The following is a 27,129-nucleotide window of genomic DNA, read 5'->3' as shown; positions in this document are numbered from 1 at the left end:
GTACAGTTCTTTCACTAATACCTTCTTACAAAGTACACATGGGAGCCTTAAGGGAAGAGCAGACCTAAACTAGCTCTTAGTTTCTTGCATTCCAAATCTTCACTGTCACTTTCTATGATGGAAGAAGTCTCCCCTAGAGACTGGGTAAAATTTTATTATTGTTGTTTTGTAGCTTGATACTTAAAAACCATTCAGCATGACTAGCACCTCTCCTGGACCAGATTTCAGCTCTATCTGTATATGTATAAACAGTTTCATAGTAGTTAAGAACACAAAGTACTATCTAAAAATAACAAACTTTACTTTTAAAATAAGTTAAGAAACTCTGTTAGAATGCTAAATAAAGGGAATGCAGGCAATGTTACCAAAACCTTGAAGAGCTCAATTTGCAAAGTCATTATAATCCTACAATCATACTTAGCAATTGTGAAAACAGGACTAGAACCTCTGACTCTGCTATTTGTAAATGTTGTGATTTTGTTAATCACTTGACCTAACCTACCCTCAGTTTCCTCATCCATATGGTGGCATAATCTCTTCATTCTACCTCTTAGGGCTTTTATGAGATTTAAAACAGTTTATGTTAGGAGTGCCCAGCGTAGTACTTGACCTTCCTTGGGGTTGGGGTGGCGGTGGGGATGATAAAGTTTTTTTTCTGCTTTTAAATAAGCATCACTGAGGGCCTGGCATACATTAAGTCCAGAATATCAGGCACTGCCATACAAACAAAACATTTTTTAGGTGAAAGGAGGAAAAAAGTATTATATTAAATTTCTATCAATACCATTATTATTTTTTTCTTTCCATTTGACCAAGTATAAAACCTGGGCTAACATAATAAATGACGCACACGTTTGGTTTCATATATAGTGATTAAGCAGAAGACAAAACTAAATTTTACCTAGCAACTTTTAAAAGTCAGGAATTTTTTGAAATCTACACTGGAGAAACCATAATACCTCAAACATCCATTAATGTCGATATTCCCACTCCTCAAAAGTGATAATAGTTAAGATCATACAAAAGTATCACAGTGGAATAACCAATAATTAGAAGAACAAATACTAATAGAGAAGTTTACATTTATTCGCTAAATAAAGATTAAAGCTTTGCCTATGTGCAAAGTGCATAAGGAATAACTAGAACAATAAACCCCAATGCTGTCACTCCATTGCTACTTATGACCTTCAACTGGTCACGTGACCTGACTCAAATCTGGTTTCCTCACAGGTAAAATTAGAGTAAAACCATAGTATGGTGCTCATCTACCACAACATAGCAAAGAATGATTATTGAGGAGAAAAACAAAAGAGAGGTATGTCCATGCAACTCAAGAAATCCACTTATATAAAAGCTGTATCTAACAAAAAAGGAATTATCATTGCTTATTTTTGGGGAAAGGAACTGGGTGACTAGAGACAGAGGCCAACAGATTCACCATATACCCTTTTATATACCATTGGAATTTTAAATTATGTGAACTATGTGTATTCAAAAATGAATGCAATTTTTTAAAAAATTTAAAGGCTAAATCTAAATAAAACATCTGGAAAGTAGCAAACATCTAAAAGGATGGAGAGAATTAAAAGCATTAAAATTAGACTTTTCAGGATCACTTACTCATCTAACTGAAGGTCCATAGCAGTGCTAATCCAAGCTTTGGGAATGTGGCCTGAAATGAAAAAACACCATGCTATAATCATAAAAAGTTAATGAAACAAATCTTAATCATGCTTTGGAACATGAGGTAGATGAGATGACCAAGTAGACACCAAGACCTCAGTCAAAATGCTAGACTTTGATTAGGAATGGGCAGAAAAAGAGAGTAATTTCTAAATACAGGCAGTCCTTGCTTTGCACACGTCCAACATGTACATATTTCAGTTACTGTGGTTTAGTAACACCAGGCTGCAACCACACAATTCAAATTTCAGTTACTGTAGCCTTAGCTGTGCATAACTGAATATAGCCAATTCTAGCTTTTCAGTAGTACACAAATCAGTATATAGATAACAGATGGACATCCTTTCTTTCAAAGTCTGTTAGTGATTAGTCACTCACGTCTGTTATTCAGTTCTGGCACAGACAGCAAAGCATGTAGCTGTGTTGCCTCCTTATCTGCCATGATAAATCTCCATGACATTTTACCAAAACGAAAAACTGAAAGAGGAAACTGGCCAAAAAGACCAAAGTGCAACAAAGAAATGAAAAGTGGTAACACTGGAAATCTGAATGAAACATAACTGGAATTAAAGAAGAAATAGTTGGCATGGATATGTTGACACAGCTGCTACGTCAGCCCAAATGTATTGATACAACAACAGGGGAACATCCAGGCTGATTGCAGTAGGTTAATAAAAAACAACAAAGTGTTAACATTAAAATGACAATTATAAAAGCTACGTAGAAAAATGCATTATATAAACTAAAAATTTTTTAAAGTAGACAACAGAATGGCCTATGCACAAATAGAACAATTTTGTAAAATTATTCCACAGAAAAAAGTAGGACCAGAAAATGTTATAGTCTGAAAACAGTATTTTAGAATGCTGGATTTTGTTTATATTAATATATGTTGCTATTGAGATTAAGGTTTCCATTCAACTTGTACTGTTCATTATATTAAATAAGCTGCATCTTTGTGCTTAAAATTCATGTTAATAAATTCTACAATGTCCCCTTAGCAACAGGGTATTTCTGTTGTATTAGTTAGCAAGTTACAAAAAGTGATAAAAAGGAATATGTTATTTATAGAGTAATGACTAAATGATATACAATATTTTCTTTTTTTTTAAAGGATATATCTTTTTATGTGGTAAAAAATACATTATAAAATTTACCATCTTGACCACTTTTAAGTGTATATACACTGTATGGCACCTTGTCATACAACAGCTCTCCAGAACTTTTTCACCTTGCAAAACTGAAACTCCATGTCCATTGAACAACTCCCCCTTCTCCCCTCCCTCCAGCCCCTGGCAACCACTATTCTACTTTCTATTTCTAAGAGTTTGACTACTTTATTTATTTATATATTTTTGAATATTTATTTATTTATTTATTTTGACTGCGCCATGTCTTAGTTGTGGCACACAGGATCTTCGTTGCAGCACGCAGGCTTACAGTTGTGGCATGCATGTGGGATCTAGTACCCCAACTAGGATCGAACCTGGGCCCCCTGCATTGGGAGTCTGGAGTCTTACCCACTGGACCACCAGGGAAGTCCCTTGACTATTTTAGACACCTCGTATAAGTGGAATCATGTAGTATTTGTCATTTTGCGCCTGGCTTATTTCACTTAGTATAATGTCTTTAAGGTTCATCCATGTTGTAGCATGTGACAGGCTTTCCTTCTTTTTTAAGGTTGACTATTATTCCATTGTATGTATATACCACATTTTCTGTAACAATATCCTCTCTTAACTAGTCTTTGAACGTTTGAATCTAAATCTAAACACTTAATCGAAACAAGCAATCAGCTGGGCTAATCACATACCTACAATTGTAGGAAATATATAAATACAATCAAGAATGACTCTGATATTTTCTGAGCTGTGAGCTAATACATATACTGTATCAAAAAGCAGAAATTCTTACCAAGAAAATAATACACAATGCAGAAATTTCTAAGCAGGAACAGCGATTCCACACAACTATGCTTAACTAGCAAAGGCAGAGACCTCCTGAAGCGCAAGAACTTGTATTGCTGTGGAAGAAAAGAAAACCAGAATCAAATGACATTCAAACAAAGGTTCTTTTTTATTCCAAAGCAAGCACATAACTATAATGGTCCGCACAAAAACATAATCACTGCATAAAAAGACAAAGTTTATTCCAGAGGTAAAAAAATCATCCATTTCAGATGTTAAAGTATTTAATATTTACATTATACAACATCTCATTGATATGAGATCAGAAATGAGAAAATTAACAATATCAATCTATACTTATAGTAAGAACCACAGAGATGGAGTAAGTACAAAAAACATAATAATAATTACAACAGTAGCAGCTAACATTCTTTGGATGCTTATCACATACCAGGTAGTGTTCCAAGCACTTTAAATGCATTAATCCATTTAACACTCACAACAACCCCATGAAGGAGGTTCTTTTATTATCCCCATCTTACAGATGAGAAAACCAAGGCACAGAGAGGGTAACTAACTTAACCAGCGTTACCAGCTAGCACAAGAAAAATCTGCGATTTTAATGCAGGCAGGCTGGCTTCGGAGTCTGCAACCTTAAAGATAATGTATGCTGCCTTTACACTAAAATTTTTCACATGCTCTTTACAGAAAAATAGGAGGTAGTGAAGAAGACACGAGACTAAGAATTGGGAGACCTGAGTTCTGTGCTTCTTCTTTCTGTATAACGTTAAGTCAGCCTCGTCTCCTATCTAATTATCCGTGAGATAAGAAGGCTGAACCAGCTAAACAGCTCCTTAGTGGGTACCTTCCTATGCTAACAATCTAAGAGAAAAGAATCAAATATGAAAAAATACGAAATGTTTTTCCTGAAAAAATTACACTTCTTGTGAAACAAGGGTTGTCGGCCCTAAAAATGCCAATGGAAAAAATAATTTTTAAATTATTGGAAAGAATCTAAGGAAACCCAATGAACCAAAGATGGACTTCCCAAATTCTGGTCTTCTTTTGTGTTTATATTAAGGCTGATCCTTCTCTAAGGATTTCAGAAGCTAAAGGACAGCAAAGAATTATAGTCCTTAGGTAGAGGTTATGTCTTCATACCACGTCTGCAGATTCCCACAGCATCTTACAAAAAGCAGCCCAGGTGAAATGAATGCTTGATCACTAACCATACAGCTTGAAGTATCCTGATTTATTCAGATATTTTCAAACTCTAAGACATGGAATTGCACTATTCGATGCAGTTACTGGGTGCTACCACCATCTCACCTCAACGCCCTAATAAAAAGGCACAGTCCCTAAACTATTCCTACTGCAGCTCTCACCTCCATCATCACTCTCAAGGGTCCAGAGAGGCTAAGGAAGCAGGCAGACATTTCAGTAGATACGCAGAGAACAGCTAATAAACCCTCTTCTTGCTCCCAAGCTGAAGTGTTTTTCAATTCCCTGTTGGGTTCTTCTGTGATTTGGCTATGAGCTACCCTGTACCTATTCAAATATTTACTATGTGCCAGGCTCTATAAATCTTATCTCATTTAATACTTTCAAATAGTCTTGTTGGCGTATAACTTGCCAAGCCTGTCTTGGCATTAATCCATTTCTTTGTCCCCTACTCCATGCCAACGTTCTGCTTTTCCCTATCAGTCTGTCATTAAGAATTTAATAAGGGCAATGGAACTGGGTTTTGTAGCATAGGCAAGTTTATAGAAAAAAACCCTAATGGACTAATGGTAAATGGTTAAAATTACTAGATTTTTAAAAACATCTAATTTTTCATACTGTTATATGAAAAAAGTAGTTACTGAATAATACGTACAATATAAAACTATTTATGAAAACCCCACCCCACAAACTATGTAGTATTATAGCTACTATATATATAAATGTACAGTAAAGGGTCTGGAAGAATACACAAGAATGAATCTAAGATTTTATCAAAAGCTATTACAAAAAATTTAGTAGTCAAATTTTACAAATGTAACAGTACATGGTAGAAACAATAATTTATCAGTACTGTCAATCCTGGACTCCCCTTGTTCACTCTTACACATCCGTGATGTTAAATAGGTGGTTACTTTCAACACAAGTCCGTAGAGGAGCAAGATATTTGGGGGTAATCTCATTTTTCTCTAATTGTTTTTCTTCATTTCCTATATTCTTAACTATGTTTGGATCAAAGCTGATTCACCATGGATATTTCTATACAGGAGTTTGGGGGGGTTTCTCCTTTTGAAATTCTGAGGTGGCAAAGCTGACACTCTGCTTTAATTCACCTTCACAAGATGTGAAGAATTTGTAAATAGGACTCTTTGTTCATACACTCACAGACTGCAGGGAGATAAGGGCGAGATCCAGATAAGGACCAGATCCTGTGAGCACTGTCTCCTTGCAGTAGGTGTATTTTCATCAGATTGTTCTCAGGGATGCAACAGGCATGTGAAAATTTTAGTTAAGCCAGGAGAATCCTAATCCGTCACGCTCTCACACTTACACTCTTGTGGAACATCATTTATTTACATACCCTCCCTCCCTACCGGACTGTGTCCTAGTGGGAAGGGGCTGGTTCTAACAGTTTTGCTCCAAAGCCCCGTACTCAGCATGCCCTAGAGCAGGAATGAAGCGAATAATAGCACAGTCAGGAATAGCAGCAACAGGCTGGGGAAAGCCTTGATGGCACCGGGAAAATCTCAACCGAACTTTCTCTCTCCTGCCAGAGGAAGAGTCAGCTCCTACCTAACTAGTAGAATTTTTAAAACCTATCCCACTCAAACCAGTCAAAACTGTTTTATTTATGCACATCAAGCCTTGTTCTGAAAAGGATTTGAGATAGTAACTGACATATTCTATACTTAGTTGTACATTCTCAAGCTTATGAGCTTCTTAGGTTCAAAAAGAAGCTGGCAGCTGCACAGAGGTACTTTGCATGAATGTCATCATCACCCTCCCCCAGCCCTGCTAGGTCACAGCAACTGCCACTACCTAGCAGGGAGGGGAAGAGTGGAGCAAAGAGGTATTCTGAGAGTGGCAGCAGGAAGGGCAACTGCAGCTCTCAAACAGACACTGAAGTCTCATGAAGACAAAGATCTACTCTCCAAATGGCATTTTGAGGATCTCAGTCCTAAGTTTTGCTGATCAAATCTTGAATTAATCAGATGATGCCAGTTATATATACAAACACCAAGGCAATTTTAACTCTGCCAAATTCTGACATAAAGTAATGCTCAAATCATAGCTTACCTGTATGATGGGAAATGGAAGATAGTTCATGTTGTTAATAAAATACAGGAGGCTATAGCTATAGCCCATAAATGCTCCAGCCAGCAGAAAAAAAAGGTGATACTCATTTAAGCAGGTTTGTGCAGCAGGGCTATCTAAGCTGAAGGGGAAAAGTTAGGTTATTAATTCAACAGTCAGGGACACATGTTACTACTTTAGGCTTATTATTTACTGAAGGCAAAGCTTTGACTTAATTACTTAAGAAATGCCCCAAATTCTAACAAAGGGGTTAAGTGTGGGCAAAAGATTAACAAAACCCTTTTCCCTGATGCATGAGAACTTGACCTTTAGTTAATGCTCTAGCTCTGCTCCTCCAGAAATCTGGTAAGGGTAAGAAAGTCCCCTGTGACAGTAAGCAATGGTGCTTATGAGTTGGTAAATTGCATCTGGACTGAAGAATTCTAAATAAAGGCTATAACCTGATAGAGATGCTGTAACTTTGGGCTTCTCTCTGTGTTGCTCTTATAACTAGGCAATCCCTCAGGGGGACCCTTTTCACTAAAGAAAATTTATTGCATTAGGAAAAAAACTTGCCTTATATAATGTAACTGGGGGACAAAAGGAAATCAAGTATTCAGTAGCAATCATGAATACTGTCTTAAAGTCACTGGATAACAGAGAACTTAAGATTACTTTTTTGACTTTTAAAGTCAGAATATAAACTTGAAATTTATATCAATGCCATCTGGTCAAGAACTGTATAAGTTTTAAAATTATAAAAGTACTCTACTGAAGAAGGTATTTTTAATTATTAAAAATTTTTTTCTTCATTCTTCTCATACTGTCCTTCCTTCAAACCCCAACCGAAATACCACCTCCTCCATGAAGCCATGTGTGGATTCCTCCCTGCCTTCTGAAGCCCCAGATGTTTTTATCTGCACATTTCACTTTCTTCCTACTAAATACTATTTCTCATACATTCCTATTTCTCTCCTATTATATCTATTTGCGTCCAGGTCTTAAATCCCCTACTGTTCTCAACTCTCAAGGAGCTTACAGTCCATGTGTGAATCATTCTAACAAATCCAACAGCATTTAGCATAGTACCTTGTACAAAATAAATGGTTTAAAAAAACTGTTGAATTCAACAAACATAAAACATCAAAAACATTCGATGTACATAAAAAAGCACTTTTTACTGAAGTCCAGAAAGTAAAGAACGTCCATAAACTATTAATGTATATAGGTCACTTTGGGCTTAGTAACTAAACAAGCACCCTTAGAAAAAATATATGTAATATTACCTCTCAGTAACAGTGCAGGGAACCACAAGAAAACTGTATTGACCCTTGGTTATCACCGCAGCACACCAAGCCATCGTCATTCCCATTGCAGCATGAATAAAGGAGTGCATGAGCTGCTGAGGATGAATGATCTTCCCTATCAGTGCCAGTCTTGAGCAAGGAATGGAAGGCACAACTGCAAACAAAACACGTGACTGTGGCTTTATAATCTGCAGCATATGAAATTAGAAGACTTAAACTATTCCCTCTCACCTTTGCACAAATACACCAAAGGGCAGGAAGAAACCCAGAGTCACTGTATAGTACAGAAAAATACCAAGTTAAAAATTCTTAGTTAAAATAATTTGAAAAAAGACTGAATACAAACAGATGCACAAAGAAAAAGAAAAACCAAAGGATCTAGAGAGGTGAAACCTAAGTACAGTATGATTAACATTTTTCAATTCTTTTTAATTAAGATTTCCTGATAGCTCAAATAGTGCCTACCCTGGCACTCCCTTCACTGCCATAAAGGAATAAACAATAATAATTTTAAGACAGTGCTTGCCCTCCAGCAAGTTATCCTTACTTCAGCATTTTAAATTGTCAATATATAGTCCATCTGTGAAAAATAAACCACAAACCAGGTAAATAATGATAACACTGAATACTAAAATAAATGCTTGCATGGGAATTTCTAATACCACTCTGATAATCCTAAAAGGTTTTCAGAAGTGAGCTGGGGGAAGCAAGTGTGGGTGGGAGGTGAGGGGTGCTGACTTTTGAAAACAGTTGGCACAGGGTTCCCTGGCCTATCTTTGTACACATTCTCCTTTTGATACATACCAAGTAAAGAGATTGTGGGGAAGTACAAAATTAAGTATAAAGGGAGAGGGCTTAGGTGCTTTACAATTTGGGGAAGAGGCTGCTATCACCTTCCCCTCCCCACCAGAAATGCCCACAAGGCCTACTGACTGTGTAACTGACTTACATTCTGACTCATACTCTGAACATACCAAACCTTCTCATGTCATTAAGTCTTTTTATATGATACGCCTTTTCCCTAAAACATCATTCTTCTTCCGTGCCTACTTAATACAGCTCATTCTTTAAGGTTTGGTTCAAGCATCACCTCCTCCAGGAAGCTCCCCATGCTGGGTAAATGGTGCTTCTATATGCGTCCATACTATCCATGTATTACTGTCTTTCTCAGCATTAATTGTGATCCCCTGGGGAAAACTGGGACCATACATCTCTTATCCCCACACAATGCATGGCATAAAGTAATACATAAGGAATGTTGAAGGAATGAGCCAAAGTGACTAGTCAGGCTTTAAGAATGACTAGACGGGGACTTCCCTGGTGATTCAGTGGTTAAGACTCCTCGCTTCCAATGCAGGGGACACAGGTTCAATCTCTGGTCGGGGAACTAAGATCCTGCATGCCGCATGGCGAGGCCAAAAAAAAAAAAGAATGACTAGCTCGAGAGCCCTTGTCTGGCATCTAAATCTAGATTACCCAGGTACATGGGACAGTGTGAAAAAACACATGCTGTAAACCAAGGGGTTCTGTAGATGGCGTGAATAGCAAAAGGGATCCATTAGCCAGTAGTGAGGGATTAGAAAAGCAAAGGAAAAGGGTGTACTATAAAATCCAGAGAGCAATGTGAAATTTTATACCGTATCTAACAAGGAAGTACTAAAGAGCTAAAAAGAAGAATGATGTTATAGTGAAAAAAAGAAGTATCAGAAGAAGCTTCTCAAAAAAAAAATGTCATGAAGAACCTAGGGGTAAGACGGGAATAAAGACACAGACCTACTAGAGAATGGACTTGAGGATATGGGGAGGGGGAAGGGTGAGCTGTGACAAAGCGAGAGAGTGGCATGGACATATATACACTACCAAACGTAAAATAGATAGCTAGTGTCAAGCAGCCGCATAGCACAGGGAGATCAGCTCGGTGCTTTGTGACCACCTAGAGGGGTGGGATAGGGAGGGTGGGAGGGAGGGAAATGCAAGAGGGAAGAGATATGGGAACATGTGTATATGTATAACTGATTCACTTTGTTATAAAGCAGAAACTAACACACCATTGTAAACCAATTATACTCCAATAAAAATGTTAAAAAAAAAAAAAAGAGAAAGAAAAAGCTTCTCATTTTACCTCAAGACAGATTTAAGGAATCTGAAACGGCAGGAAGAGCAAGGAGAGAAATTGAGAAAAAGTAAAAAGCTCTGAAATCTAACAGGTGATTCTCCAAAGGCAAAACATATGATATTTTAAATTTTGTTGGAAAACCACAGAATTATAGACTTCAATATTTGAAAAGGACCTTAGAAATCATCTGGTCTTGATCTCTTACTCTATAAAGGAGTTATTTTTATAATATATCTGCTGAATTATAACTTTAACACCAGCTGTGAATTATTAAAATGTCTAAATTTTTGTATGTCATAAAGTACACATTAAAAAAAAGTACCATTTTAACCTTTTTTTTTTTTGCCGTGCTGCGCGGGGCACGTGGGATCTTAGTTCCTCGACCAGGAATTGAACCCACGCCCCCTACATTGGAAGTTCGGCCACCAGGGAAGTCCCTTAACCATTTTTAAGTGTATAGTTTCCTGGCATAAGTACACTCACATTGTTGTGCAACAATCACCACCATCCATCTCCAGACTTTTCCATCCTCCCCTGTACCCATTAACTCTATGCCCATTAAACAATTGCCCATTCCCTTCTCCCTCCAGCCCCTGGCAAGCACCATTCTACTTTGTGTCTCTATCAATTTGACTACTCTAGATACCTCATATATATAATTGGAATCATCCAATATTAGAGTTCTAATCATCCAATATTAGAGTTCTAATTATTTTTTTTAAAACAGAGAATGTATTGGTCAAATAAATTTTATGGTAAGACATTCAAAGCATATATAATAATTCTGTATACATTTTTTAAACTTTGACATAAAATACAGCCTCTGATGTACACATCCACATACAAAATGCATTGAGTCTGCCCTTAGTAAAATAAATTCAGGTATTTTAAAGATGGTTAATATTTGAAAACTCACCTGTATAGAACTCCACATTGAAAATACTTATTATTACTATTACCACTGACAGCAGCAGAAGGTAAAAGATTATATAGGAACTATACAGATCACTGAAAGAATCTAAAACACAAGAGAGATGAATTAGTAAGTTCATTCAGTTATATAGTCATGTTTAGTATACTGCAATAGAAAAGGGGCTTGAACCACAACTATAATTTTAAAAGTTATCTTTTATTTAAAAATTTACTCATACACTGCTGATGGGTCCTATAGGACATCAACTCAAGAACTACATACAGCACGAGCTATTTGGACCAAGTTCCAGGTCCTTAAAAATTATACTAGAATTTCTTTTAGATGACCCAGATGTTAACATCAGACAAAATAATACCATATGCAAACATTTTATCACGTGAAACAGAGAAGTATCACATTTAGTAATATACCAACAAAGTTTCTTTTTAAAATGTAAATAATATTTTTCAGATCTCTTCTTAATTAATGCAATTAGTCCCTACAGCTAGAAAAAAGTAACATTTCTAGAAATAGCATAATCCATAAATCATCCAAATGAGCCGAATTAAAAAAAAATCATGATGTCCCTATGAAATACTAATACAGTCACATTTTAGAGTAGTTCAACAATCAATATTCCATTTTAAAAATGTGGTAAAGTTTAAAATACATATATATTATGCCTAAAAACATGAACAAGAGATATAAAAATAAGGACATATGTTTGTTGAATAGACTAAGACTTAATAATGAAACCAATTATTTTTAAAATTTTAATTCAGTGACCAAAATTATGGAAAAATATTTATTCAGTATCCACAATTAAACTCCTCAAGCATTACACTGAGCTAAAAGAGTGAAAGAACTGATTCATGTGACTGGAAATAAGGAAGGAAGGACTACAGTTTCTCTGTAAAGACTTTGTGAAGCAAAAGTTGAAGAATACAAGTAATATTTGATGAGAAAAATGGCATAAATCAAATCCAATCTGAAGAGAAAGTGATACTAGGATACCCTTGGGCCATGAAATGGCAGAAAGTGTTTATCTCAAGTGCCAATACTGAACAATTGGTAATGGCTCTAGATTACAATATTGAAATATTCTGAGGTTGCAACTAGACAGCCCAGCTCATGAGTGATGCAGACGCAGCAAGGTGGGTACAGAAATACTTGCCATTCTTTTGCTGGCTTATGGCTTAATTTCATTTGACCTGTGAGACTCACCCAAGAAGTGATTGATACGTTTCAACAAAAAACTTAAAATGACTTTAATTCTTTAGCAGCAATATCTCTCCAAAGGTCACAAGGTAAAGCTTTTAACTTTGAAAACTGGCATTTCTTCAGAAAAATTAAATTAACAACATACTCCCCACTTTTCAAAGCAAAAGAAATTTATTGTTACTGTTTCTGAGAGGGAGGGAAAAAAAGAATTTCAAGAGTATTTGTGCTTCTAGGCCTTAGGCAAGACTTTAAAGACTTCAAAACCTACTCTGGGAACATTTCTCTCTTTTTATTTTTTTAATTCTAGTGTGGCAGAGTGGAAAAACATAGGTTTGAAGTCAGAGACCAATATTCAAATCCTAGTTCAGTTATTCACTAGCTGTGTCTCTGCACAGACTTATAACCTGAGTCTCAGTTCCCTCATTTCAGTAGGGATACTACGTCATTATTACACAAGGTTGTAGGAAGGATAAGAAGTATTATACATAAGGTACTTAGCCTGGTGCCTGGCATACAGTAGGCAGCAATAATTGGTAGCTATTATTAACATAAAATAGTTTAGTTTAATGAATTTATTAATTTTATCTACAAGGATGTGGAGAAACATTAGCCTGCTCCAATCTTTTCCTCCTCATCAAACTTTCAGTTTAACTCTATTTTCCTTAGTCTTTCCTCCTTTTCTCTCTTCTCATCTTTTTTATCAACCACAATATAGAAATTTGTTAAAATATATTTCATGTATCAGATTCCAGGGTATCATTCTTTTTTTAAAATTTATTTATTTATTTATTTTTGGCTGCACTGGGTCTTCACTGCTGCCCAGGAGCTTTCTCTAGTTGCGGCGCGCAGGGGCTACTCTTTCGTAGCGGTGTGCGGGCTTCTCATTGCGGTGGCTTCTCTTTGTTGCAGACCACAGGCTCTAAGAACACGGCTCAGTAGTTGTGGCACATGGGTAGTTGCCCCGTGGCATGTGGGATCTTCCTGCACCAGGGATCGAACCTGTGCTCCCTGCACTGGCAGGTGGATTCTTAACCACTGCACCCCCAGGGAAGTCCCAAAGTATTCTTAATTTTAGACAGACTTTTTAAAAAGGTATGTCATATTTTCTACCTACAATTTTTAAATATATAAAAGGAATAGTTCACTTCTTAAAAAGACAACCTCAATAAAGCTGCCAAATGGAAGAGACAAATAAACAAAATTAGGTTCTTATTTATGTGGTCTTCTAATGATCTTTCTGTTCATGTGATAATACTACACAGTCTCTGATGTGTCTACTAATCTTATTATATAGTGAAGAGGCCTATGTTAGGAAGGGAATGCCTTAAGAATACCTCAAAGTGAATGTTTTGTCATTGTCAATACAGCAATTAAAATAAATTATTTAAAACATAATGCGATTTTTATGTTGAGAAGTGGGTCCTGTAAATTTTTTTCCCCAAACTGAGTATCACTTACCAGACAGCCACTGTATAGGATGAAATAAATCAATGCTGTTGAAGATGACAAATACTGTGGTACAGATGGGCAGAAGCAGCACTGACCAGACAATACTTGTAACTATCCTCCAGCCCAAAACCTATAATTAAACAAACAAAAATCCCTCAATCATGAAGTCAGTTAAACTATTTCAGTTATTTCAGTTATGCAAATCCTATCTTTTCATACAGGATGTTGATCACTAATATTTACACCCAGATCACAGTCCATGCAGCTATAGATAAACTCTAATGGTTACTACTATTAGTAACACTACACATCACTCCAGAAACTTGTAATAACAGTGAACTGATGCTTGTTTTAGTCCAGAGTCAGATGTCACATTAAATATCACACTTTGAGGGGTGAGGGAGGTTTCAATTAGTTTACAACTGTACTTTACAGCAACTTATACTTGTCTCTCTAGGTTTGATATGTCAATATCTGAAAGCGTATTCATTTTCCAGGAACCAACAGTATATTGTAATTGTGTTTATTAGACATGAGCTCCTTACTGGGCAACTACTGCATTGTATTCATGTCTGACTCACCAGTGCCTACCACATGAGGCACAAGATTTACTGCTTGAATACAAGAAGAGATACTGAGGCATTTTAAGCACAAAAGTGACGATCAGATTTATATTTTGGAAGGTAAAACACCCTTGTGTCTGTAAGGTGGCTATAATGAAGATGGATCAGAGGGGACAAGACACAAACAGGAGACAAACAGGAGGCAGTCCAGCCCAATTGCCCAAGCCAAAGATTATAGTCCGTGTCTGAAGGAAGGCAGTGGCAAAGAGCAAGTTAAAAAAAAAACAAAACTGCAGCCACGTTTCTGACATACAATCTACAGGACATCGATGACTGATAATACAGGTGGTAAAGAACAGGTAAGACTCAGTAACTTGGGATACAAAGTAGATGACAGTGCCGCTGGGGTAGAAGCACTGTCCTAAAAGGAATCTTACTCCTATATCTCTGTGCCCTCCACAGAATGGAGGCAGAACTGTTGATTGGACTTCAACAAGGAAGTACCTCCTCTTCTCGGGCCCACAGTGCACACATTCCTCTAATTTGACAAGATACCTGTCCTGCTCACCTAGTCCCCAAGACCAGCTTCTGCTAAGGTCATACCACATTCTTTCCGATTCCGGATATTCCTTCCTGCTTCTTATCCCAAGTAATCAACAACTTATTAATTGTGCACATAGCAGAGTTGCATACAACTCTTCCCCATTCTCTGCCAACTCCCATGCAGGACATCCTTCCCACCATGACCAGCTTCCACTCAGGACCCCTCTCTCACGCCGTAACAAGTTTGCACTCAGGGCGCCCCGCACACACACAACTTGTAACCAACTTTCCCTAGCACGCCCGTCCCCTCTGTAACCAGCTTGCACTCAGGACGCCCCCCCACAACCCTGAAATAAGTCGCTCGGGTCGCCCCCTCCCCACGCGCTCCCCACACCACACTCGAGCCAGCCCCGCCCCCGTCCAGCGCGCACGCGCGACCAGCGCCCGCACGCCCAGCCCGACCCCCGCAGCTGCCGAGCGCCTGCCACAGTGCGCGCAGCACTCACGCGCCACAGGATGTCCCGCGGTCCGCCGGCGCACGGCAGGCTCGCAGCAGTGGCCATGGTGATGGCGGCCCCTACTCTGAAAGGTACAGGATACAGTGAGCCCACCCGCCACCGCAGTTCAAAGGGAGGAAGGCCCCCCGAGGGCCCCATTGGGGCTGTCTCAGACGCTGCCTGGGCGAAGCCTGGCCCAGGCCCCAACCCATTCCTTCGAGGTTTCGTCTGGACGGGCCCAACAGGCCAGAACCGCCCCGCAGACACGTCCCCCAAAGAGGGCTGGGACTCCAGACCCCGCCCTCTGGAGTCCAAAACGTCTCTCCGAAGCAGGGTCCGGCGGGGCGCCAGAAACTGGGGGCGGCGCTCCATGCTGGGAACTGTAGTCTTTACGGCCCTCTGAGTAAGGAGGAGCGTTGCATTCTGGGACTGGGAGTTCCAAAGTACAGCATGCTGGGAGTAGAAGTCTTCCCAGCGGTCCTTTGTGCCATGCTGGGAATCGTAGTCTTTTATAAAGCAGCTTCTAGTCACAGTGCTGATTATTAGAATTCTATAATTAGAAAGACCTGGTAAAATGATTTGCCTTTATTCCTTCCGATCTTACTTTATCGACCTCCTGAAAGTGAAATCAAAGGATGCTGTGGCCCTCTCCACAAAGGTACTAATTTTACTGAAATGAAAAACTCTCTTTCTCTAGAGGTGCATTTGGTTTCCTAAGATCTGATTTCTAGCTCCAGCTCTGCCACTTGTTAAGTGGAATATCTTGACCCTCCCTGAGCCTCCGTTTCTTCATCTATACAATAAGGATAAAAATAAAGATGGCATCGGATGATGTTGTAAAGATGTACTAAAATGCTATACAAATATTGTCATTAATTTCCTGCCAGTGAGAAAAAAAGGCTTTTCACCAGCCTAAGTCCCACTTAATGAATCCTTCTCTGATTGCATTAGGCCTCAGTGAGATCCCCAGAGGCATATTGCTAACACATTTTAACACCCAGTTACATACCACAGACAATATTCAGTACTCTAGAAAGACAGATTCAGTGATTTACTGACTCTGAAGAAACTCATAGTCTGATGAGAGTAATTGAGATCACACATATTGCTCTGCAATGTTTGCTAAAAGTGGTTTCTTGAGTTGTTTTAAGGTTGTATATCATATTCACTTCCAAAAACATGATAATATCAATCAAGTCTGAAGTATTGCAGGACAAACTGGAAATAGAAAGGTAGATCAAGTCTATGCCATGAAGAAACCTTCTATTTGGTGGTGGAGAGAGATTATAAAGAATCATTCTAGGGACTTCCCTGGTGGCGCAGTGGTTGAGAATCCGCCTGCCAATGCAAGGCACACGGGTTTGAGCCCTGGTCCAGGAAGATCCCACATGCCGCTGAGCAACTAAGCCTGTGCGCCACAACTATGGAGCCTGTGCTCCAGAACCCGTGAGCCACAACTACTGAACCCATAAGCCACAACTACTGAAGCCCACGTGCCTAGAGCCCGTGCTCTGCAACAAGAGAAGCCACCGCAATGAGAAACCCGCACGCTGCAATGAAGATTAGACCCTTCTCACCACAACTAGAGAAAGCCCACGTGCAGCAGCAAAGACCCAAAGCAGCCAAAAGTTTAAAAATAATAATAATAAATTAATTAAAAATAAAATAATGAAAAAAAAGAAGAATCATTCTAAATGAGTGTCCATAAACAGACCTCAGGTTACTTGCAATCATATTCCTTTGTTTAGTTCCTTTGGTAAAGACTAGTAGTTGTCTACACCAGTGTCTATTCTCCCCTTCTTTCTTAGTAGTAGACCACCCCCCCCCTCCACGTTTAACTGGGCATGTGGCTACATTTCTTAGATTCTCTTGCAGCTAAGTGGAGCCAGGTGGCTGAGTTCAGGACAGTAAAATATAATCAAAGTATTGCATGGTAGCTTCCCAGAAACCTCCCCTTAAAAGAGAGCTAGCTCATGGTCTTTGCCCCTTTCTTAATCCCTTCCTCCATCCAGCTGCATGGAACTTGGATGTGTTGCCTGCCATATTGAACCACAGTAAGAGGGTCACACTCTAGGCAAATTAGGTACTGAGCTAAAAGGAGACTTGATTACTTGGAGCAATCATACTATTTTGGGCTACCTGCCTTTACCTTCTGACTTAATTTATACAAGAGAGACAATTATTTATTGTTTAACCGACTTCTATTTTTACAGCACTTACTACAATCTGAAATCATATCGTGTAACTCCTTAGTTATTATCTTTCTTCCCACTAGTCTACAAGCTTCATGAGGGCAGGGACTTTGTCTATCTTGTTAATCATTGTTTCCAAAATACCCATAACATTAGTAGGTAGTCAATAAACGTTTGTTAAATGAACAAAATAATGAATGGAAACAAGTAAGTGCATCAGATAGTGTCTGATTCAGGAAAACAAACTTTGTTATTTAAATCAAAGGGGGATTTAATTCAAAGAATTGATAACAAAATTATTGGAAGGGCTAAAAGAACATGGGGAGAAAGGACAGGGTTGTAGTAGCAAAAGGAAGAAAGGAATTATTACCCAAATATCAGGAAGATGCTACTCCCTCTGCATTAGAGCTCATCGGCCCACATGCAGTGCTCAGCTGCTGAGGTAGTTCCATTACTGCTGTTAAAACCACACCATTTCTGTTGAGCAGGAACTAAGGAGCTAGTACCCTAGAGCTGTTGAAACCACCACAAGTGCCCACAACATCTGCAGTTGCTCTCCAAGCTTTGGTTTCTTCATCAATAATAAAAAGATGTTGCAAGATGCTGTATTAAATTAGATTTTGTTGTAAATTGTCTGCCACACAGTAGATTTTCAATATATGATAAATATAATTAGTAAGAAGATTAACAGGCTTTGGAGTCAGAAAAACGTGTGTGAATACCTGCTCTGCCACTTAGTAGCTATTTGATCTTGGGAAAGTCACTTTGTCTTTCTTGGCTTATATGAAAAGAAGATTTAAAAGCATCCCTATGGACACCAAAAGCATACTAGAAAGACACATGCACTAAATAGATGAAACTATAACCTAATCCTCCAAAATGGAATAAAATTAATTAAGAAAATGATACAAAAGATGAAAGAACAACACTAATTAGTACTAGAAAAACTCAGGATTATGATATAGAACACCAGGAAGAAACAGATATATAGGAATAGAAATATAGGAAATATACAGCAATAGAATATCTATATAACAAACACATGAAAGGGTGCTCAACATCACTAATCATTAGAGAAATGCAACTCAAAACTACAATGAGGTATCACCTCACAGCGGTCAGAATGGCCATCATCAAAAAATCTACAAACAATAAATGCTGGAGAGGGTGTGGAGAAAAGGGCACCCTCTTGCACTGTCGGTGGGAATGTAAATTGATACAGCCACTATGGAGAACAGTATGGAGGTTCCTTAAAAAACTAAAAATAGAACTACCATACAACCCAGCAATCCCACTACTGGGCATATACCCTGAGAAAACCATAATTCAAAGAGTCATGTACCACAATGTTCATTGCAGCTCTATTTATAATAGCCAGGACATGGAAGCAACCTAAGTGTCCATTGACAGATGAATGGATAAAGAAGGTGTGGCACATATATACAATGGAATATTACTCAGCCATAAAAAGAAATGAAATTGAGTTATTTGTAGTGAGGTGGATGGACCTAGAGTCTGTCATACAGAGTGAAGTAAGTCAGAAAGAGAAAAACAAATACTGTATGCTAACACACATATATGGAATCTAAAAAAAAAAAAAAAGGTTCTGAAGAACTTAAGGGCAGGACAGGAATAAAGATGCAGTTGTAGAGAATGGACTTGAGGACACAGGGAGGGGGAAGGGTAAGCTGGGATGAAGTGAGAGAGTGGCATGGACATATATACACTACCAAATGTAAAATAGATAGCTAGTGGGAAGCAGCCGCATAGCACAGGGAGATCAGCTCAGTGCTTTGTGACCACCTGGAGGGGTTGGATAGGGAGGGTGGGAGGGAGACACAAGAGGGAGGAGATATGGGGATATATGTATATGTATAACTGATTCACTTCGTTATAAAACAGAAACTAACACACCATTGTAAAGCAATTATACTCCAATAAAGATGTTAAAAAAAAGAAAGAAAGAAAGAAAATAGAAACAGACCCATAATAGAGACAATAAGCAAAGCCAATTTTGTTTATTGAAGAGATAGATGAAAGAAAAAGTAAATACACATACCAAAATCACGTATGAAAAAATGAATACCTTACGAGTCTAGTCTTACTGAAAATAAAATATTATGAATACCTGTAAAAAAGAAAGAGTATCTATATAAATAGATATATAGGAATATAAAAATAGAAATATAGGAAAAATCACTATAGAAATGAAGGTTGAACTAGGAGGAACTCAAGAGCAAAGAAACAGAAGATTAATGCCATATAAAAGGGAAGAACATTTTTCAAACAAAAATGAAACAAGAAAGAAACAAAAAGGATTTTTAAAAAGCAATAAATAAAGAAGATAGGCAAAGATGATCTAACATATGAATAGTGGGAGTCCCTGAGGAATCTGGGCTCTCATTTTTAACCACCACTCTCTCCCAACGAGGTAAGGAATATGGGAATTACTTTTTGCCCAAATTTTCCTAATATTTTTTAAGTGAGCCATCATTTTCCTAAAGTTTTCATTTCAAAACCTTCACACTGTATAGTCCTGGGCATCTTATAGCCTGTTAATGTTAGGGGGTGGTTGTTGCACATGACCCCTCTTTCTCCCCATCTGTAACCCTTTTAGTGTTAAATTCAGTCCTTTGAAGAAAGAAGGCTGCTGACTCTTGATAAAATGTGATTAGCTGTTTCCAGAGGCGAAATAAAAGACATTTATTTTAAAAGACAGCTCTTTGGACATCCAAAGTCTCTTGTGCAACAATATTTTGATGAATCAAGCAAAAAATAAATTCAAAACACATTGATGACATTTCCTAAGGGGGCATGGAAAACACATATTCCCCAGGATAAACATAAGTCATTACTAGTTTTCCTTTACCAAACTGAAGCCTTGGGGAAGAATTTGAAAGGTTTAGCAAATTGAAAATGAGGCTCAAACTCCTCCTCCTTCCTTTGATACCCACTCTCTGGAGCCAGGCTTTACCTCTTGATGGCTGTTTGGTGGATTATATTTCAAAGGAAAGTGCAATGAAGAGAGAGGGAGAACCTTGAGGGAAAATCCACACGGTACAAACAAAGTATATAATCCAGGCTTCAGAAATGACTTTTTCTTCCTTTTAAACTGGCCTGGGTTGTTTGCAAAGTCTGATTTAACCTTCTGCCAGTGACACAGAGACAGTAAAATGAAATCCATGGGTGAAGGTGAGGCTACTTGGTGCCTCATCTCCAAGTATATGAGGAAGAGGCAGGATCAAAGGCAGGATCAAAGGCAGGTAAAGGTTTTAGAGTCAGGCAGATGCAGATTTGAATCCTAGCTCCCTGCTAATAGCAGGTTAGTGTGAGCAAGTAACAACCTCTTAGTGCACAAGTGTCCTCAACTGTAAAAAGGGGGGATACTAGTGTACACTGTCCTTTCTTTCTATCTACCTATCTAAATGGAGCCCCATTACCCACCTTCAGATAATGTGATGGTCATTAATACTGTTCACCAAGCATTTCAGGGCTCTTGTTTTCTAGGCATATAATAGGATTGCACTTCATGGCCTTCTTTAACGTTAGGTATGGCCATGTGACTCTTCTGGCCAATGAATTGTAAGCAGAAGTGACACGTGTCACTTACAGGTGGAAGATTTAATTGCCACTGAGAGACCCTCCAGAGCTCTCTTCCTCTGGCACAGTGACCAACAACATATGAGATGGTGCTCATTCCAACAACCCAAGGGCCTGAGTGACTACGAAGAACAGAGTTTCCCCGCGAATCTGTGATGAACTTGTAACATGAGCAAGAAATGAAACTTTTTGTTTTAAACTGCTGAAATTTTGGAGTTGTTTATTACTGTAGAATAATCTAACCTACCCCAAATGATACAAATAGTGAGTAGATAAATACAGTTACCTGATGAGGGCTTGAAAACTCCTTGAAAAACTTGGTTTATCTTTTAGGTATTACCTTATTAATTCACCCCACCAGCATTTACTCAGCAATGAGTATAGGTTGAGTGTAGGCCACGCACTGTGCTGGGCCCCGGGGGTGTACATCAGAGCAGAGTCGCTGCTGTCAGGACCTTCCTATCTCTAGACACTCATTCTCCTAAACCATACTCTCAACTAATACACCTGGTAGAACTGACTATCAGTTTTTCGTTTACAAGTTGTCCTTGGAAAAAGGATGAGGACAGGTCTAAGACACTAAAACTGATCTCTTACAGACCCCTCACCTCCTCACCAACACATCTTGTTTTCTCTTTCATGCCTCTACTTAAGCTGGACTCTATGTCTTTGCATGCCATGTCTTCCATGAAGCATGGAATCTCTCCTTCTGAAAAATCCTGTAATTCCACCATTCAGTGGATACGTGCTACCTTGAGTAGCACAGTAGAGAAAGAGCAAACTTCATAGCCGGACAATCCTACTTTCAAGTCCTAGCTTTGCCCCTCCCTTGCTGAAAAGGCTACAGATCTTGCTTTGGTTGAACCCTTATTATATACTGGGTACTGAAAATCATATTATATAAATTTAATTCTCACACTTGCCCTTCAAGATCAATTATATATATTATGTGTGTGTGTGTGTGTCTATATATATATATATATATAGACACACACATATAAATAAGATGTGCTCCCAGGCACTTAAGTCTACATACATACATATAGACTTTTACAGAGGAAGCCAAGCAGACAGAGGTAAAGTGAAGCAGGGAGTCACACCCACATCTATGTGAAAATTTCTACTCTTTTTTTTTTTTTTTTTTGCGGTATGCGGGCCTCTCACTGCTGTGGCCTCTCCCGTTGCGGAGCACAGGCTCCGGACGCGCAGGCTCAGCGGCCATGGCTCACGGGCGCAGCCGCTCCGCGGCATGTGGGATCTTCCCGGACCGGGGCACAAACCCGTGTCCCCTCCATCGGCAGGCGGACTCTCAACCACTGCGCCACCAGGGAAGCCCTCAACTCTTTTATATAAATAATTTTTCACTCTGTGGTCTGTTTATTTGCTTGCTCACTCATTTTTTGGTTTTAATATTTACAAAAGTTTGTACTTTTGTTCTAATCATTCCTCTGTGTTACATCTTTAATCCCCTCTATTTGGGGAAGGCAACTATTGTCTATTTTTTCCTCTTATGAACAATATTGACATTATCTAGTAACTTCTTCCTCCTCCCCTTCTTCTCCAGCCCCCGGGTTGGAAGAAATATTTTAGTTAATAACTATAAGGCAATCAGCAAGCTTTGTCTGCCTCTTATAAATGTTCTCCCCATTCTCTTTCTATTTTGTTAGTTATACTGTATATTTATTTTAAGAGCACATAACCATTAAAAACTATATTCTTTCCCTTATAACCATCACTTATTTTTAGTTATACAAGTAAATATATTTAGTGCTCACCACCTGTTATGTCAATGTCTCACTAGTCTGGTTGTCTGAGGTATGTTCCCTAGAAGATGCCTCTGAAAGGTCTCATGAGAATAGTGCCTGTGTTCTTCCATGTTGATAACATTTTGTCTGTGGCCTTCACACCTGAAAGTCGGTCGGTTTGGTTTCCTTTCTTTGGGTGTCTTAGATATATTGTTACACTATAGTCGCCTAACATAAAGTGCTGTTGTCAAGTCTGATCACAGTCTGATTTTCTTTCCCTTATAAGTGAATTTGTCTTTTAGCCTGGATGCCCCAAATAATTTTTCTTTAAAATCCATTAATTTTACTAGAATATGTCTCAGTATTGATCTTCTGGGTTGATTTCCCCAGGCACAAGGTGTGCCCTTTCTATATGCAATCTCGAGTCTTTTTAATCTTTTTTTTCAGGGAAGTTTCTTTTATATAGATTTTTTAATATATTATTTCTCCTTCGTTGCCCCATTATTCTTTTCTCCTTCAGGGACTTGTGTAATACAATTTTAGATATTTTTGCCTATCTTCTATATTTGTCATTTTCTCTTGAATTCTCAGATTTCTCTTTATTCATTCTGGAATTTAAATTTTTTCCTTCTTTTCACTTTTTATTCCCTTAAGGCATTATCTGTTGTGCAAAAACCATGTTACTCTTATATTCCTTCTAGTTCAGTCTTCACTTGTAAGATGAATTTTCCCTTTTCTTTCCAATTCTTTCCTAAGTTTGATTACCTAATTTTTGCTTTCTAATTCTGACTTGTACTTTTCTTTCATATCTTGTAATATTTCCTTAATTTACTTCAGCTCATTTTGAAATACTGTTACAGTTTTTACCTGGTTTTGTGGGCATTTCTTTCTGGGATGCTTTATTTCATTAAGGATGTTTTTCTGCTCCTTGTTCTCATTTTTCTTATAATAACTTCATTATGAGATTTCACTCCAGTCCTTTCTGTTGCTCATTTTTAGATGAAATTAGTTTTCCTGCACATTTAGTGGGGAGGCGTGAGTTAGGATAGCTTTGCTAAATTCAAGGCTATACAGCTTCCTTGTCTATGTTTCCATGAAGTGGTCAGAAGAAGTATGGCTTCATACTTTCCGAGATCTTCTGGCTCTGTTCCCCTCCCCAACTCTCATTTGGACTTCCCCTTCCTTTGTCCAAAATATCCCTGGCCTACCCTATTTGTAGTATATTCCCTGTGGCTTTCTAAAGTGTCCTGCAAAGATACTTCGTCTGGTTTTGAGGGTTCACAGGACCCGGGCTGCTCCAGCTTCTTCAGTCCTTACTTTGGACCCCTTGCCCTCATCAGCTGCAAACAGGGTTGTACAACACCCTACCCCCCGCAGTTCCAGCTGCTGTTCTCCTATTGGCCCACTGTACTTTCCAGGGAGTACCTATTTTGGGGTTCTCTTATTTTCAGATTTCTCAGACACTCTTTGCTTCCCCTGCTTCTTTCCACAAAAATGCTGATACCATGAAAGTCTTCGAGCCACCAGTGGCTTCCACCTACATGAATTTTGGGGTTTGTGGTGCTGTCTTGTCTCCCAGTTTTGTTATAGATGTCCATAGGTTTTGGTTTTGCTATCCCAATTGCTCTCTGGCTTTTTTGTTGTTGTTTGTTTGCTTGTTTTGGTTTTTTTTTTTTAATGATGGAATTCAGGGAGATTAAAAAATGCCACTGCTATCTTCCCAGAATGCTTTTCTCTCAATTCTTTATATAATGCCAACCAGTGAAATCAAACAGACAATGGACAAACCACCATCTACTAACTTTTCTAAAAGTAGGGGATTCCAAGATGTAATAGTTATCAATCTAAAACCCATTCTGGGGACTTCCCTGGTGCCACAGTGCTTAAGAATCCACCTCCCAATGCAGGGGACGCAGGTTTGATCCCTGGTCAGGGAACGAGATCCCACATGCATGCCGCAACTAAGAGTTTGCATTCCACAGCTAAGGAGCCCGCCAGCTGCAACTAAGGAGCACATGTGCCGCAACTAAGGAGCCAGTGAGCTGAAAATTAAGGAGCCCGTGAGCCACAACTAAGGAGCCCATCTGCTACAACTAAGGAGCACACGTGCCACCACTAAAGGAGCCGGTGAGGCGCAACAAAGGAGCCCACCTGCTGCAACAAAGACCCAGCACAACCAAAATAAATAAATTAAAAAATAAAAATAAATAAAACCCATTCTGGTTGGGTGGCAGTGTGGCAGTGTGCCCAGATAAAAAGCATTTCCCAGCCTCCCTTGCAGCTAGGGATGACTATGTGATCCAGTTCTGACCAATAAGATATAAGCATAAGATATCAGTGGGGTATTGGAGAAAGCTCACCAAAAGGCAGATCAACTCAGCTGGCCAACCAACCCCTTTTGCCCTTTCCCTTCTTTCTTCCTGCCAAAAGCTGAGCTGAGCTGCAGACAGCTGAGCTGCTAGGCATCTGTGTAGAGTAGTAAAAATGAAACTAATGGTCAAGGATTTAATCATCTACTGTGACAGTATAAGCAAGAGACTAAACAGGAGAAAGTGCTGGCTCCCCTAATGTTCCATTTTTCTCCCTGGAACAGTGCCAGGCAAGAGTCAGGTGGATTAGTACAGATGGCGGGATTGTCTCACTGCTAAAGGATCCCTGAACAAACGGCTCCTGCCTTTTTGCAGACCAGGGAGGCAGGGAGAAGGGAGGGGGGAAGGGCTAGGAGTGAAAAAGTACTGCATACTGAGTCAGGGTGGAGGAAACATTTCAAGGCTCACTCTCGCCCCCTTCTCCCCCTCCCCCCGCCAACAGCCAGTAAGTTGGTCTCTGCAGAGACACCTAAGAGAGGCCATGGCTAGGCTCCCCCTTCTCTGCATAAGGAGCCTGGGCTAAGACTGGGGTGATGGTAGGATGGGGCCAGAGCCCTTGACTGTAAATCCCCTCAAAGAGTGCAGTGCACAGGCTATGTACCTTCCCGGGAGGCCTGTGGGCAAAGCTTTGTAACTGCCTATGGTTGGGTCTGAAATATGACACAGGTTTTTGGCTTAGAGGCGGACTCCTCACTGCCTACACTTTGCTGGAGAAGGAAGCAGGAATCTTGTGATCAGATGATGACAAATTCATGCTAAAGACTGCAAAAGAAAACTAGAAAGATAGAAGGCAGAGTCCCTGACGGCCTCATGGAGCAGCACCGTTTACCAGGGACTATCTCCAAAGTTCTATTTACATGAGAAAAATAAAACTACTAATTTGTTTAAGCCACTGCTTTTCTGGGTTCTTTTACAGCTGAATGAAATTCTTAAGGGCTACGTGGGGTTCCTAAGGGAAGTGGCTTCCAAAAGGGTGATGCTGGTTCGTTCATGAAGTTTTCACTGGTACTTGGTAGGTGAGAAAGAATGAATGTAGTCGGTTTTTCATAAACTAAATTTATTCAAACTTTTAGTACTGAGATTATGCCCTTCCAGATTATTTGACATTATAATGTCCTCTCTTTCACGAGATGATGGTGGTAATTTATGATGCTGGTTGTGTCTAAAATCTTTACTTAAAAATTAAGTTCTGGGACTTCCCTCGTGGCGCAGAGGTTAAGAATCCGCCTGCCAATGCAGGGGACACGGGTTCGAGCCCTGGTCTGGGAAGATCCCACAAGCCGCGGAGCAACTAAGCCCATGTGCCACAACTACTGAGCCTGCGCTCTACAACACGTGAGCCACAACTACTGAGCCCACTCGCCTAGAGCCCATGCTCGGCAACAAGAGAAGCCACCATAATGAGAAGCCCGCGCACCTCAACGAAGAATAGCCCCCGCTTGCCGCAAATAGAGAAAGCCCACGCGCAGCAATGGAAACACAACACAGCCAAAAATAAATAATAAACAAATTAATTAATTTTAAAAAATTAAATTCTGACTACTGTATCATAGAATCTCTAAACATAATTTTGGAAAAATGTACAAGTCATGTCAAACTTAAAAATACTTAGTAGTAACTAATTTCCACCTCAAAATCAGATATTTATATGTGCCTGGAAAAAAACCTGTTTTCCTTTACTTGAACACTTACAACATTTCTGAGACCAGATATGTGGGGTTTTCCACCCT

General features: G+C 39.1%; 1 protein-coding gene across 4 annotated transcripts in view; it reads right to left on the bottom strand.

The window, feature by feature from the left end:
• The window catches only part of NDC1 (NDC1 transmembrane nucleoporin), a 48,155-nt gene extending 32,246 nt beyond the window's left edge, over positions 1–15,909 (bottom strand). The window contains exons 1-7 of one of the 4 annotated variants that reach the window (XM_027108479.1): positions 15,503–15,909; positions 13,900–14,020; positions 11,224–11,325; positions 8,171–8,345; positions 6,888–7,026; positions 3,598–3,706; positions 1,621–1,672 (exon numbers count right to left, since the gene is read on the bottom strand). In XM_027108479.1, the coding sequence (XP_026964280.1) occupies positions 1,621–1,672; positions 3,598–3,706; positions 6,888–7,026; positions 8,171–8,345; positions 11,224–11,325; positions 13,900–14,020; positions 15,503–15,865 (1,061 nt within the window). In that variant the 5' untranslated portion in view covers positions 15,866–15,909. The remainder of the gene's footprint in view (positions 1–1,620; positions 1,673–3,597; positions 3,707–6,887; positions 7,027–8,170; positions 8,346–11,223; positions 11,326–13,899; positions 14,021–15,502) is intronic. The other 3 variants (XM_027108478.1, XM_027108480.1, XM_027108477.1) reach the window with 3 other exon arrangements.
• Between the last annotated feature and the right edge of the window lie 11,220 nt (positions 15,910–27,129).

Source organism: Aethalodelphis obliquidens, unplaced genomic scaffold (assembly GCF_003676395.1).
Source record: "Aethalodelphis obliquidens isolate GAN/ISIS:26980383/991018 unplaced genomic scaffold, ASM367639v1 scaffold9, whole genome shotgun sequence".
Taxonomy (NCBI): Eukaryota; Metazoa; Chordata; class Mammalia; order Artiodactyla; family Delphinidae; genus Aethalodelphis; species Aethalodelphis obliquidens.
Note: the sequence above shows the minus strand (reverse complement) of the source record. Positions and strands in the feature narration are given on the sequence as shown.